Raw genomic sequence first — 14,301 nt, 5'->3', positions numbered from 1 at the left:
GGAAATCTGTTTCAACTATCAGATTCAACTAAGTAGTTTTAAGCATTATTTAGTTATAAAACAACGACAGACAGCTTTGTAAAAAACATATTTTCTCTTTCTACTACTGTAGTAATTTATTAGTAAATATTTAAAAAACAAGTCCTTACATTTCAGAAATTGTATGTACAATAATTTATAATTCGGCATCATTAATATGTTTTATGTATATAATGCTGTTATATCCTCTATCAGCCCACCTGCTCTCTACATATCATATAAGCCATCGAAAATCCATGTTGGTCAACAACTACTCAACATGTTAAATGTCCGTGCAATACCTACCATATGTGGTGCTATGTTCACGTTGGAATGGCCCAGTGTTTTTGGCAACAGCTGTTTTCCGACTGCCACTGACTGTGGATGCACCGTTACTAAAGACAACACACCTGCAGGAGCAGTATTAAGATAATTCAGAAGTATATCCCAAGGTCAAGCAGGTGCGTTGCAAATCATTAGCGAAAGGTCAAACATCCTTGTGCATTGCTTATCTACACATATACAGCTGCTGATGCTGTGCACTTGCAGTGATGGCAGAAACCTTGCAAATTGTATTTAATTTGTTTTATAATGTGCTATATCATGTGACGACTACACACAAACAAAGCCCACATTAATTTAGATTACTGGCCAATTGTCTAACAGTTCAGAAACTTCAAATGCTTCTCTTACCTTTGCCAGGGCTCAAGTTCTGATCAATGAAAACCTTCAGCTCCCCATTGGCCTCAATCAGACCAGCCTGTGGAGAACAGCATGACCATCAACTCATTGATTTACACTCTATTTTCAGTCAATTACATCTAATAAACTTACGGTATGTGTCCACTGGTGCATGGCAGGCGAAGTGAAACAGGCGTTTTCAATTCATTCCAATGGGAATCGAGCTCGCAAGTGTGGCACTCGGCTTCCATAGGAATTAATTGAAATGCCTGCTCAACTCCAATAAAAATGCTCCACTGGACATGTACGGTCAGAGCATACTCACATCTTTGGCCATGATCCCTGGGGCTGAGTAGATGCTTGGTCTAGCTGAAAAACCTGAGCCAAAATTCCACAACAAAATGTCTCTGCAACAGAAATGAAAATGGGTTTGGCACAAAAGCAGGGATGCTTTTAGACTGTAACCAAGGTTACAACACAAATCATTGTTCCATATAGAAAAACTGACTAAGAAAAGTTTAATTTGCAGCAACCACCAGAGGCCACACTACACTTTCCAAAGGATGCAATGACAGATTTGAAAAAAGTGGTTTCGGGAGATTTTGCATTAAAGCCAGAAGCTTCCAGAGTTCAGACTGCTTTGGCTGGTCTCTATAGTTGGCTTAAGTTTTACCATCATGTCTTTCCTTTATCCCCCGACAAGCAGTATGGGACTAGATGCTATTAAAAATGGCAAGTGTTTACAATCGTGCAAAAGAAACACGTTTTACTGATGCACATTACAAATGGTGCAAATTAAAATTTTGGTTGGGTGTCTGAAAACCTAGTATTAAGTTGCCCAGGCAATATTTTTTGTGCATCACAGGCGGTTGATTCTCACAATACCCGTCAAAGAAATGTCCCAGTCAAATTTTACTCAAATCAAAAGAATCACATAAGAAATTATATTTTGCATATAAAAAATTAAACCTAATTTTAAGGGCATTCAGATTTTTTATATTTTCATGACAGTTATGCACGTTTTCACTTCAAATTTACTTTAATGCAATGCGAAAATGTCAACATGAAACTCATTTCTGCAAAGTGAAAAATTATCTATTATTTAATTGTAAAGCAAATACATAATAGCACTCCCTCTGAACCAGTGGCTTAGTCACAGGTGTGCAAATGCCCCCCAAAACACCAGCTTGCACACCTAAATGAACCAAGTGTTTTTTATTTCTTTTTTTACTATAAATCTCCACTTTCACATTCTTAGTTTTTTTCATTTTTGGCAATTCATATTCTTCGTGCATATCGCCACCTACTGGGCAGGGAGGAGAAATCATAGTAAGAAAGGATTAATATTGATCTGTTTCTCACCCACACTCTTCATATTGCTACTGAGGACATGGATTTAACAACTGGAGACATATGCACTACTTTTATGATGCTTTTATGTCCTTATTGGACCACCATTCACTATCATTGTATGGACCTACAAAGCTGAGAAATCCTTCTAAAAGTCTGCTTTTGTGTTCAGCGTAAGTTAGTTAAGTTATACACATCTGGGATGGCATGAGGGTGAGTAAATAATGAGAGATTGTTTTGGGGAGAACTATCCCTTTAAGCATCATGAAAATAATGTTACAATGCAAAATAAAATAAAAAACTTAACGTTCCTTAACGTAGGCTTCATTTTCTTTATGCAAAATAAAATTTCATGTTGTCTTTCTATTGACTAAGGGTTAGGTGAATTTCTTTACATGTTTTGTAGAATCACCCATGCGTGTTCGGAAAATAGGGAACACGACAATAATGCCAAAAATTGCTGTCTAACTGGGCACTGGGTTTTGAGTCACAGCCACAGTTGATGAAAACGAGGCCCGCCGATTTGCTTCTAACACTCAGCCAGCTTATATTACCAGACAAAGAGCTGGTTCCTTCCATCTCTTAAACAAAATGTCCCTCACATGCATTTAAAAACGTAGATATGCAACAGTTCCTTTCGTTTTAAGTAACTTTTTCTGCAAAAGCAAACGGTCCTTAATTACAATATCAATCCTAGATCAACTACCCAAGTTCTTATAAGCATGTAAACATTTAAAGCAGAACGATCCGGTTGGATCGGTTTTATTAGTTTATGGCGGGACTTTATTTTTGCAAGCATAATGCACACAATCGGACATGTGTGTACTAGAATAAAGCGTGTTAGCCCAGTTAGCTAGCTGCCTTTCAAACACGTTTTGTAGCTAAACACTTAAATGCGACAAAAACGCTCCCGTTCTGTTTCAATGAGACCATATCGAGTCTTGTGCATGTGCACGCATCGTTTTGCGAACGGATCAGACTTAATGGCCATTTATAAATGAAGTGTGTAAACTTTCCTATGAACTTACAGTCTTGAAGCCCTTCTTTAGGTGCTGTTTTTGTTGGCATAGCCAGTTAGCAGGAGGACAGAGGAAGAGGAGGTCTGAACCCCATATCTCAAACAGGAAACAAAGACAAATCAAATAATTTCAAGAATAAAAATCCATGTGCAATGAGTGATCATGATGCTTCTTTACGGAGCATACACTTAGGAACTGTTTGGTTTTAAGGTCATGGCACTCATAAAACCCAAAATGGATGCGGATGTATTAAGCATGCACATAATGCATGGCAGCTGTGGTTGAAAATATCATATTTGGCTTCAAGCAGGGATTTAAAATCATCCATATATTTGATCAAGAGTCTCTGCACATAAAATTAAATAAAGTAACACGTAACAAGATATATGAAAACGGATCTCGTTCAACATAGTAACACAGCTGACAGTAACAACACTATTCTGCATGAGAACAGGATCTTTAACTTCATTACAACTTCGCTTTTATTTATACTGCTGAAAATAGTTCAAATGGGGGGAATAAATGTGTACTAACTGAATCGAACTAATACAACTAGTATAAATGGTTTTGGTTTAATGCCTGGCAGCCATTTTACATGGAAGCTAAAGCAAAGCAACATGCAGTGATGCTTTACTAGCCTGCTAGCTCAAGTGACAGCTCCTAGTTATATCTAGTTATTTTCTCATTCATAAACTATTTACGGTTATGGCATGTAAACAACGGCCTTTTAATTTAGCACAGTATTAAGTATTTTAAGGGAGAAATTGACTAAAGCGGTTTAAAGCTAGCAAACCGGAGAGCTCGTGAGCTAGCTTCCACTCAAAACGAGGTCATCTCAAGAGCTTCAAAATGACCAATGTGGAATGTACATTAATTAAAAGATTATTTACTACATGCTCAGTATTCCATAGCATCGTGGTCGGGCTTTTGCGTGCATTATCCAACAATCATTAAAGATCAGTGAGGATTTACCATCACACTGCACTGACAGAAGCACTTGCCACAGGTTAGCTTGCTAGCTAACACAAGCCATTTAGAACAGTCAATTTGAGAATTTCACATAAATGAAAATTAATCTGGAATGATGGTTAACGGACAAACGATTCTAGATTACAGATCTATAATCATATGCAGATCCAGGTTGAGGTTATTGTCTAGTCTGCAAGTAAAAATACTAAAAACATTTGTCAAAATATCTCTGCAGTTACACTCGCATATGAATGGCAGTACTTCTTTGTATTAATGAATTATAGATACGGAAAATATCAGCCTATGCCGAATACGTGGGCTGTAAACCCCCTGGTCTCACTCACGGTCGATTGCATCCGCGTCTTGGCGTCCGCCTTCAACTGTCTATATCTAAATCAATAGGAGCTCAAACAGTCGAAATTGCTCCCTCTCTGGTTCTGTCAAACTGAGCTTGGCGGTGTCTACACCACGAGAAATCCGATTGGACAGCAATGAGGATGACGTCGCACAAGAGTAGCGAGGAATGCACACCCATATTAAAATCTGATTGGACGGTGATGTACGATGCGTCAGGTCGAGATCTTCTCATTGGTTAATTTCTCTGGATCCCTCCCGCAATATGTGTGGGGCGGAGCGTGCGTAGGAATGGACGTAAATTATAAACTGGAAAACACACGAATAAAGGCAAATGCAAAATGTGCCTACAAAGACCAAATAACGTTTTATCAAAATGGTCAATGTCTTTTTATTTCAATTATATTCTATGTTAGCGACATTCAAAAGTTTAGTAACCACTCAAGAAAGGCTTTCAGTGCCTACACTGAATCAAACTGAATCAAAATCATATCAAATTTGAACATAAATTTGGAGTGACGTGCATATTTACAGGGAAAACGGAGGGGATGGTAAAATTAAATCAGAATTGAAATGAATAGCCTAAAGAAAATAAAACATTAAACTTAAAGTGGATTAATTGGGAAGAAAAAAATGTCACCCACTGAGGTTAAGATTCTGAAAGTGAAAATCGACTGTACAAGTTGAAATGCGTCATGGCTCAGTTTATGTAACACTTGGAAAAGCAGGTTATTTGAGCTACAACCATTTGTGAAAGATGCACATAACTGAATAATAGGTAAAACAAATAATACAGAAAGTCTGCAAACTAAGTAATGTGAAAAACTGAATTTTTTGTTGGCAATTAATGTCATACAGTGAGGTTGAAGGAACATTCCAGGTTCGATAGAAATTAAGCTCAGTCGACAGCATTTGACATAATATTGAATACAACAAACATTTTGACTTGCCCCTCCTTTTCTGTAAAAAAAGCAAAAATCTAGGTTCCCGCGAGCATTGGATGAAATTCAATTACAAAGTAATTAGTTACTGTAATCTAATTACTTTTTAGTTAACTTTTTTTTTTAATGCATTACATATTGTTTATGCGGTGGCAAGAAGGTCCCTGGTTTGAGTACTGGCTCACCCATTGCTTTTCTGTGTGGAGTTTGCATGCCCTGTATTTGCATGGGTTTCCAAAGTCCAAATAACATGCAGATTAAATGAATTGGAAACTCTAAAATTCTCCATAGCTAAAAATGTGTATATGTCTGTGTGTATGATGGACTGGCCATGTCCAGGGTGGTTCTCAGCCTTTGGCACAAGACAGCTGGGATAGCCTCCAGCACTACCAGCATATGACAAGCAGCTATATAAGATAAATGGATATGAATTATGTGAAGGAGAGTGTATGCTGAGTGAGTGTGTAACAATGAACTAGGTACAAATATTGTCATAATTTTGAATTTGTTGAGTGGAAAAGTGTTTTAGAAAGTAACTTAAAAGTAAACAAATAGTAATGTGATACATTTTTCAATTAAGTAATTTTTTGAGTAATCTGATTACAATTGTAAATATGTAATTTGTAGTGGTTTTTTTTAAGTAAACACTCTCAGTGAGTGAAAAGGGGCCAATCCATAAACATTAAAATACTCACTGTTTCAAAATGATAGCCACAAGACGTAAACAATATGAGTGTAAACATGATTTTAGTGTGATAAAATCTCTTACTAACCTTTTCTGCATAAAGATATAGACAATTTTACAACTTTGTTGCCATGACGATTTAATGTCAACAAACCCTAAAATGACAGTAAAAATTAAGATTTAAACAACTTTGCAGCTCAAATAATACACCAATTTTAAAAGAAGAATGAATGCAAGTACTTTTATAAAATTATAAGCGTCACATTTCTTTTTAACCCTCCAAAAAATGCCCCAGTCACTTCCATTAGAAGTGCCTCACTGTAACTTTGATTTTTGCTTTTTTTAATGAAAAGGAGTGATGAGTCTAATTTTTTATTTTGTATGTGAAATCAACAGTATGCCAAAAATGCTGTCGATTGAGTTTAAAATGTATTAAACAGGGATTATTCTGGAGTGGTGGTGGCGTATTGGGCTAATGCACACAACTGTTAATCGGAAGGTCCTTGGTTCGATCCCCACAGCCATCACCATTGTGTCCTTGAGCAAGGCACTTAACTCCAGGTTGCTCCGGGGGGATTGTCCCTGTAATAAGTGCACTGTAAGTCGCTTTGGATAAAAGTGTCTGCCAAATGCATAAATGTAAATGTAAAGATTCTGAAAGTGAAAATCGTCTGTATAATAAGCTGAAACGTGTCATGAGGTTGCTTTTTTCCGGAACCTGTTTATCTGTGAGAATGATGCCACCACAGACAGGACATACACTGTATGTTTAATAAAGATAACAGAATGAAAATTAGTTCAAAAAAGGGTGTCACCATTTTCATGCTACTAACATTCTCAGGATTTTGGGTGGGCAAAAGCATATTTGAAGATGTTATCTAGGTTTAAAAAAAAATTAATTAATAAAGATGGTTTTCCCAATGGGCCTACAGATGACAGTCTCAAGATAAAATATCTAATCCAGAACATTTCCTAAAACATTCAACCAATATATTAGATGACTGAAACGTTAATTTGAACGATACATTACTGTATATAGCATAAATCTGGAAGGTCAGCATGCTTTTGGAACACACATTGTGTTTGTGTTTATTTACAAGATTTTATGAAACACTTAGAAAAGTAGGTCATTTGAGCTATAATCATGTGTGACATATGAACAGAACTGAATTATAGCTATTACAAATAATACAGAAAGTCTAAAAAGTAAGTAACATGTAAAACACACTATAAATCAGTTTGGTTTGCTTTTTTTCACACTAAACTTCCAACAATCTTATCCACTCAAAGGTTTAGCCATAGTGCAGTGGTCAGCTGAAGTTGCTCAAAAGTAGGTCATAACCAGCATTACATTATGCTTGCAGAGCCTTTAGATTTTGCACTGGAGATGACAGTAGCGGAAAGAAAGAATTGTTGATCCAAATTATTGGAAACAAAATTCGTAATCCATTCTTTACAATTATTTTTATTGGATTTGATGTTATATACTTGTGCAATCATAACATTTCCCTCTTAGTCCTTCAGTGTTGTGAACTACTTATACAGGCTACTTTTTTAACTTCTGATGAAAAGTTCAAAAGCTGGGTCATCAATTGCATCATGCTGTATTAACATGTGTGCAGTGAGATTACAATAACGAGACAGACCCTTGTTACATTGAAATACAAAATGCACGTATAAAAACTACAACTCCCAAAATCAGAGTGTTTCACCGCGCAGACGCGCTGGTGTTCTAGCGCATTCCCTTCATGCCTAAGCGCATGCGCAGTCGTACATGGGAGCACTGGGTATCAATTTGGCCAAACAGCGGGTGATAAAATGGTAGGTGAAATAGAAATAAAAGGTGAAATAGAAATAAAACAATTGCTATGGTTTTCTGCTTCTGTGTTCGACTGAGAAGATCTGGCAAACGTAGATATTAAGCTGCTTGTACGAGTTGTCGGCTGCGCGTGTCGCACCGATAACGAGCAGAATTGTGTATGTTTGTAGGGGCAGGAAGGTCAGTTGTTGATATTTGAGGCAGCTCATCATGTACTTTTCCCTTTTATGGTGCCCTTGAATCCTATTGTATATAATGCATAATACATTAGAAATATGAACATTATTTTGTGATATAGCAAGTAGTTTCGATTATAGCATGCATGCATTGTGCATTGCATTGGTTTATAAGATCCCCAAGTTCCTTTTTTAAAAAGCTCAAAAACATACTTAAATACGGTTATCTGAAATGTCATGACTTTTCCTAATTCTAAAAGACTGATTATTAACAAGATTATGTTAAAAGAAACTTGATGACACGTTTAAAAGGGCCCCTTCCTGGGTTTATGGGATCACAGGTATAGCCTAAAACATGAATAAATGCAATTAAATTACTTGCATTTTTAAATGACTATTATTGCATGGGGGTCTCTGGGACACCAAACTACTTGCAAGTCAATGTCAACAGAACATAAGGGTTAAATTACATCCATGCCATTCCATGAAATGTCAGACTTTTAGCCCTGCCCTTATAACCCAACCCCTAATAGTAGCCTGGTTATTTTCCAGGTTGTAATGTCCTTTAAGCAGGTCTTGAGAGCGCTATGAAACTTTTTTGCACATTGGCATTCTGATACAATTTGTTGTGATGGCCTGTTCAAAACAGTTCTTGTGAAATTGAGTAAAAACAGCTTACTGTGCATCGATGGAAATAACTGTCTGGTAACATGGTTGTTTTGCACTGGCTGCCTGAGCTTGCCATCTCATATTACATGCCAGGCACAAGTGGCCTCACATGCTATATGCTTCAGTCGTTCAGTCAAAGCTTGCTATAACTGGTAGAATGCCCTTTTAAACTGGTCTGTTCTTTTTGTTCAACGTTTTTTTTACTATTCTTCCCGTAGTCAGCTTTTGTCTGCTTGTGTCTGAATGTGCGCAATTTTTTATCTGTGTATGATTGTTTGTGTCTCTTTCTGTTTGTACACATTGCTGAGTTTATTTCTCTATCTGTCAGAGTTCATGTCTGAGGAAATATCTGTTGTGTTCACGCAGCATAAATTAAAATCCTCACAAAAGGACAAGGTACGGCAGTTCATGTCATTCACTCAAGCCGGGGAGAAGACAGCTGTATACTGCCTGACTCAAAATGACTGGAAACTAGAGGTGGCCACTGACAACTACTTTCAGAACCCAGATTTGTACCACAAGGAATCCATGAAAAGCTCAGTGGACCGAAAAAAGCTGGATCAGCTCTACAACCGATATAAAGGTAAGTTTTTTTCATATTCTGATATGTATTACTGTATTTGTATTGCTGTGTTTAAAGATGCATTGAGTAATTTTTTAATCATTAAAAAAACACCCTTAAACGAATAGTACTTTTGACAAATGTGATTTAAAATGATGTACACTCACATGAGATGAAGATTTCAGTTATATCAGAGGCCTAGAAAAAGCTGTTTTATCTTTACAATTATTCATTTAGTAGGTGCTTTTATCCAAAGCAAATTGATAATTACAACATATGAAATTTATCCTAAGGCAGAAGTAGCATGAGAAGTGCTTCATTACAAAAGTTCCAAAATTGCTCCGTGAAATAAATGCTAGAGCAGACCGTATATTTTTAAGAATAGTTTGAATAATTAAGAAAAGTTTTAAGAGTTTTCTTTAGTGCATTAACAGGATTGGGTCAAGTGCTCACAGAAGACGTGTATTAGGCTTTTACTGAAGGGAAAAGTTCAAAAAGTTTTTTCTCAAATCCGAATTTTTTTAGACCAACTGTTAAAACTGTAAGTTATATGTGGCCAGATCTAATTTAATTTGTTGAGACAGCAGTCGCTTTTAGTAGCATGTCCTCATTTATTGTCATAGTAAAAATGCAAATTTGCGTAGGTTCACCATGCGTGAAAGTTTCACAATGGATGTTTTACCTTTGATTATGTTTTTCACAGGGACAGTATCGGAATATGTGCACATTTGTCACAGACAATGGTGCAAAAACCAGGAAAGGTGGCATGTGCAATGTTTGTTGCTGCTAGGATTGACAAATGTCCCGACGTCATGTATTTTGCTCGAAATTATGACAGGATGTCCTGTATTTTAGGCAGCTGCGAAACTTCCTGTATTGAAAGCTTTGTAAAACTTTACAAAAAGGTTTCATTTGTTAACATTTGTTAACAACATTAGTTATCATGAACTAACAATGAACGATACTTATTAAGCATTTATTAATCTTTGTTAATGTTAATTTCAACAAATAGTAATACATTTTTTAAATAAAATTATTTAAGGAGTCTTTGCTTCACCAATGAAACAAACTGCAAAGACCTGCACAACGTCACAAAATGACAAAAAGGACAGATCCACATAGTGTGAACACATGACAAAGCACCAACATCACGGCATCGTTCATCGGCAGCGTCCAAGAATGTCAATTTTATTCATGTGTATAGTATAAAACAGAGAAAAACAAATACAAAAATTAACAAGACAAAGAATAAACAAACATCTCCAGTGTGAAGTGACAGCAATTGATAGACACAATCATGAATTCATGTTGATGTGTCACTATAAAGTCCTAGACCACTGAGTGCTTCTTTAAAGGGGTCATGACATACTCATATGAAACATTCATGAATGGAATTGGTTACTTACAGTTTTGCAGTCAGGTCCAAGAGGGTTTTTAACTACCCCATCTTTCAAAAACAGTTACTTTGCCTGAATCATATTGTGACTGGTTCATAAGCAATCCATGCTGGTATGAGTCAAACACACATACAATCCACGCTGAAATATGCTGAACACACATAATACAATCCACAGTGAAACATAACGCTGATACATAATCCAATTCACAGCAAAACATGACGCACACACACCACCCAGCACTGATGCGATCGGGAAATTTGTTAAACTTCAGTCACTATTACTTGATGTTGGGATGTTTTAACAGAGGCAAGAGCAGAGACGCTGATCTTCACAGGCATGACGTCTAGCATATTCCATTGTCTGTGGATGAGACGGTTCTACCAGCGAGTGGCAGCAATGGAATGGAGCAGAAGAGACGTGTTTTTTAAAGTTGAGCTTGTACCACTCTTAAGACGCAGCACACATCGATGGAAAAGCATAAAAATGGTCAAAGCAGTTAGTCTATTGCATGTTTATGTCGAAACATGTAATGTTGTATGTAAAAGTGCGAGTGGTCCAAATAAGGTGACCTGTATTCCCTGTTGTAGAGAAATATTAGGCCTGTCTTGTTCTCTCCACTTCACCTGAGGATGAGGATGAGTGGGTGGGCCAAGGGTGCAAACATGTAAAAGTAGGCGGTGATGTCTTGCTGTCATATGCAGATGTATTCTTCTTTATGACGTCACAAAGTAGGAAAAATCCAAACAAGCTGTTTTTGCAGCTTGGTTTAAATAAATGCTCTTTTTGTACTGAGGAAGTTGAGTTCTGGAACTTAAAGTATGTTTACTGTATATAGTACAATGAACTCTTACATGTCAAAAGATCAAGGAAATATATTCCTCATGTCATGAACCCTTTAAAGTGTTGGGTTAACACTGAATGTTCTTGTCTTTCAAAAGTGACACATTTTTCTCATTCAGATCCCCAAGATGAGAATAAGATTGGAATAGATGGAATTCAACAGTTCTGTGATGACCTCAATCTGGATCCAGCGAGCATCAGTGTTCTGGTTGTGGCATGGAAGTTTCGTGCGGCAACACAGTGCGAATTCAGCAAGAAAGAGTTCATTGATGGCATGACAGAGCTAGGGTGTGCTATGACTTTATCATATTTCTTGTTTAGTCATGTGCGCTGTTGACATATTGGTGAAACTTTGAGGTGTGTGACAGCTTGGAACATCATTATTTTAGTCTCATACTTTAAGTTTTGAATGAATGATGTCTGAATGGGGTATTCATTTTGTGTGCAGGTGTGACAGTCCAGAGAAACTCCGAGCTCTTCTGCCCAGGTTAGAACAGGATCTGAAAGATGGTGGAAAGTTCAAAGATTTCTATCAATTTACTTTCAACTTTGCCAAGAATCCTGGACAAAAAGGTTTAGGTAACAGCACCTTTAATTATTTTGTTCTGCCTCTTTGTGTGTCTCTTTTACCAGGCTTGTTTATATGCGCAAGTTTTCAAAATGTCAAAAAATTCTGCCCAATAGCAGATACGTTGGATATATAGGTAGGTTTATACTGTATGTGTATCACAGATATTCAGAGCAAAATGTATGCACTGTAAAGTGCAGCATTTAGTGTCAACGTGACCATAACAGTGAGAAAATTTTGAGTCCCCTCAGCTGAAGTTAAGCAAATCAGCATGGCACCCTAGTGCAGAATTGCTGTTTTTGCATTTCTAACATCCAAAAATAAAGCAAGAAAATTTTCTTATGTTTCTAACTGTACTTCACAAAAGACAAGAATTAGGAGCAGTGTCCCAAAATTCCGTCTTGTGTAAACACATTAGCTTCCTTCTGAAATAACTAGACATCTCTGGATTAGAATATGTTGAAAAGATTGGTGGGAGAGAGCTGTTTTGCACTGTATTTTGTATGTATGCAAGGTGTATTTGAAATGGATTGTGAGAGTACTATAGTTTCATTAAAAGCTTTACATCATAATAAATTTTCTGTCAGATCTCCACCACCTCTTTCATTTGGATAGAATTTTCATTCGGATTATTAACAGATTATTTGGCTGTATGTAAACTTTATTGAGTAAACAGTCATCCGCATTAATGATTAAACCATCTTTTTCCATTTTAGATTTAGAGATGGCTGTAGCTTATTGGAACCTGGTGCTGGCCGGACGTTTTAAGTTCCTAGACCTCTGGAACAGATTTTTATTGGTAACTCTGTTTCTGTTTTGAAGCTTGTTATAGAGTTATTCTGGTGCAACTTCACAAAAGGTGCTTAGAAAACGAAAGAAGAGTAAAATTGAAAAGCAAATCCAGTAGCACTTGTGGAGTGGAGAATAATTAAAACTTTTTACTCTCCACATATATTGTTTTAGCCCTGATGAAGGCTGAGATGCCGAAATGCGTTGGCAAAATAAAGTTTTAATTACTAATTATTAATTAATTATTCTCCACTCCACAAGTGCAGCTGGATTTTCTTTTCAATTTTACTCTGTTTTGACCCTGGGATCTTTGACCCTCTTTAGCAGTGGATACAGATTGAAATGGGTTTTCTGGTTGCTATGCAACAAATTAACTACATGAGATAGCCTCTATTTTCTGGAAACAGACCAATAAGTAGAGTATTACCCAAAAGCTTGTAGGTAGATTAATTTCTTTAGTAATTAATTGAGTTTCTCTTTAGTCTGTGCCTTCATTTTGTGCAGGAGCATCACAAGCGATCAATTCCCAAAGACACATGGAACTTGCTTCTGGATTTTGGCAATATGATTGCAGATGACATGTCAAACTATGATGAAGAAGGTGAGACACATTAGCTTTTTTGTTATATCTTGTTAGCCAAGGTAGAAACAGCAATGAAACTAGCACAGCACATGTCTGTTTTTTTTTGTATGATCACTACATTTTTCCAGGGTTCTCATGGTCATGAAAAACCTGAAAATATCAGGTAATTGTAAATTTGTCTTTTCCAGGCCAGGTCTTGGACATTTATACAGTCATAAAAATGACTGGAAAAGTCATGGAAACTCATTGGTCAATAGGTGTGGAATCTGTTTTTAGAGATGGGTACTTGCTTTTTTCCAGTTATAAAATGGCAAAGCTTTGTATCACCAAGAGAGATAAGTAACTGCCTTCAAACAATGAATATGCTGACTTTTAATTATTTGACCTGTTTTTGTTTCAGGAGCATGGCCTGTTCTCATTGATGACTTTGTGGAATACGCTCGACCTGTCGTGACGGGATCAAAGCGCAAAACTGTATAGTAAAGCTACTATGGGCGAGAACTTGCGCCTTGGTCGCCTCATTGACTTTATAGTTTTTTTAAAGACTTGTAAGCATAATAAGAGAAGAGAATAACTAAGAGAAACACTTGGGGGGCAAGCATTGCAAAGGACGGAAAAGATGACTCCGACCTCCACACCACACAGGATGGACGTGAGTGCGAGACGTAAGCCATCTAATGCACATGGCCAGCTATTTGCACTGGCAACTCAATTCTAACTTGAGACCCTTGGAGATTTTGTGTGGATCACTTCAAACCTAATACCTCATCTCCATAGCAACAAGTGTCACTTTGGGGCCAAGTCCCCATTGCCTACTTACTCCTCACAGTCTGAAATATTAAATAGTCTAAGAGTTCTCCAGTTTTTGTTTTAGACCA

The 14,301-nt window shown here is 36.9% G+C and overlaps 2 protein-coding genes across 6 annotated transcripts in view; one reads left to right on the top strand and one right to left on the bottom strand.

The window, feature by feature from the left end:
- Positions 1 to 14,301, bottom strand: part of LOC127654760 (transcription factor Dp-1-like) — an 87,254-nt gene that overhangs the window by 14,415 nt on the left and 58,538 nt on the right. For 2 of the 4 annotated variants that reach the window (XM_052142105.1, XM_052142109.1), the window contains exons 1-5: positions 4,382 to 4,497; positions 3,078 to 3,164; positions 1,025 to 1,106; positions 712 to 778; positions 325 to 428 (exon numbers count right to left, since the gene is read on the bottom strand). In XM_052142105.1, the coding sequence (XP_051998065.1) occupies positions 325 to 428; positions 712 to 778; positions 1,025 to 1,036 (183 nt within the window). In that variant the 5' untranslated portion in view covers positions 1,037 to 1,106; positions 3,078 to 3,164; positions 4,382 to 4,497. Of the gene's footprint in view, positions 1 to 324; positions 429 to 711; positions 779 to 1,024; positions 1,107 to 3,077; positions 3,165 to 4,381; positions 4,498 to 14,301 lie in introns of those variants that run through there. The other 2 variants (XM_052142107.1, XM_052142108.1) reach the window with 2 other exon arrangements.
- On the top strand, positions 7,773 to 14,012 carry dcun1d2a (DCN1, defective in cullin neddylation 1, domain containing 2a). 2 transcript variants are annotated; one of them, XM_052142112.1, is made up of 7 exons: positions 7,773 to 7,838; positions 9,048 to 9,264; positions 11,603 to 11,771; positions 11,932 to 12,062; positions 12,768 to 12,850; positions 13,345 to 13,441; positions 13,824 to 14,012. In XM_052142112.1, the coding sequence occupies exons 1-7, from the start codon at positions 7,836 to 7,838 to the stop codon at positions 13,901 to 13,903; spliced, it is 780 nt and encodes a 259-aa protein (XP_051998072.1). In that variant the 5' UTR covers positions 7,773 to 7,835; the 3' UTR covers positions 13,904 to 14,012. The 2 variants fall into 2 exon arrangements, with proteins under 2 accessions (XP_051998072.1, XP_051998071.1); XM_052142111.1 differs by lacking the exon at positions 13,824 to 14,012 and adding an exon at positions 13,612 to 13,793.

This window comes from Xyrauchen texanus, chromosome 14 (assembly GCF_025860055.1).
Source record: "Xyrauchen texanus isolate HMW12.3.18 chromosome 14, RBS_HiC_50CHRs, whole genome shotgun sequence".
Classification (NCBI taxonomy): Eukaryota; Metazoa; Chordata; class Actinopteri; order Cypriniformes; family Catostomidae; genus Xyrauchen; species Xyrauchen texanus.
Note: the sequence above shows the minus strand (reverse complement) of the source record. Positions and strands in the feature narration are given on the sequence as shown.

Coding starts and splice junctions, on each gene's coding strand:
- dcun1d2a (XM_052142111.1), top strand. Junction 9,265..11,602: donor GCTCTACAACCGATATAAAG/GTAAGTTTTTTT, acceptor TTTCTCATTCAG/ATCCCCAAGATGAGAATAAG. Junction 12,063..12,767: donor TCCTGGACAAAAAGGTTTAG/GTAACAGCACCT, acceptor TTTCCATTTTAG/ATTTAGAGATGGCTGTAGCT.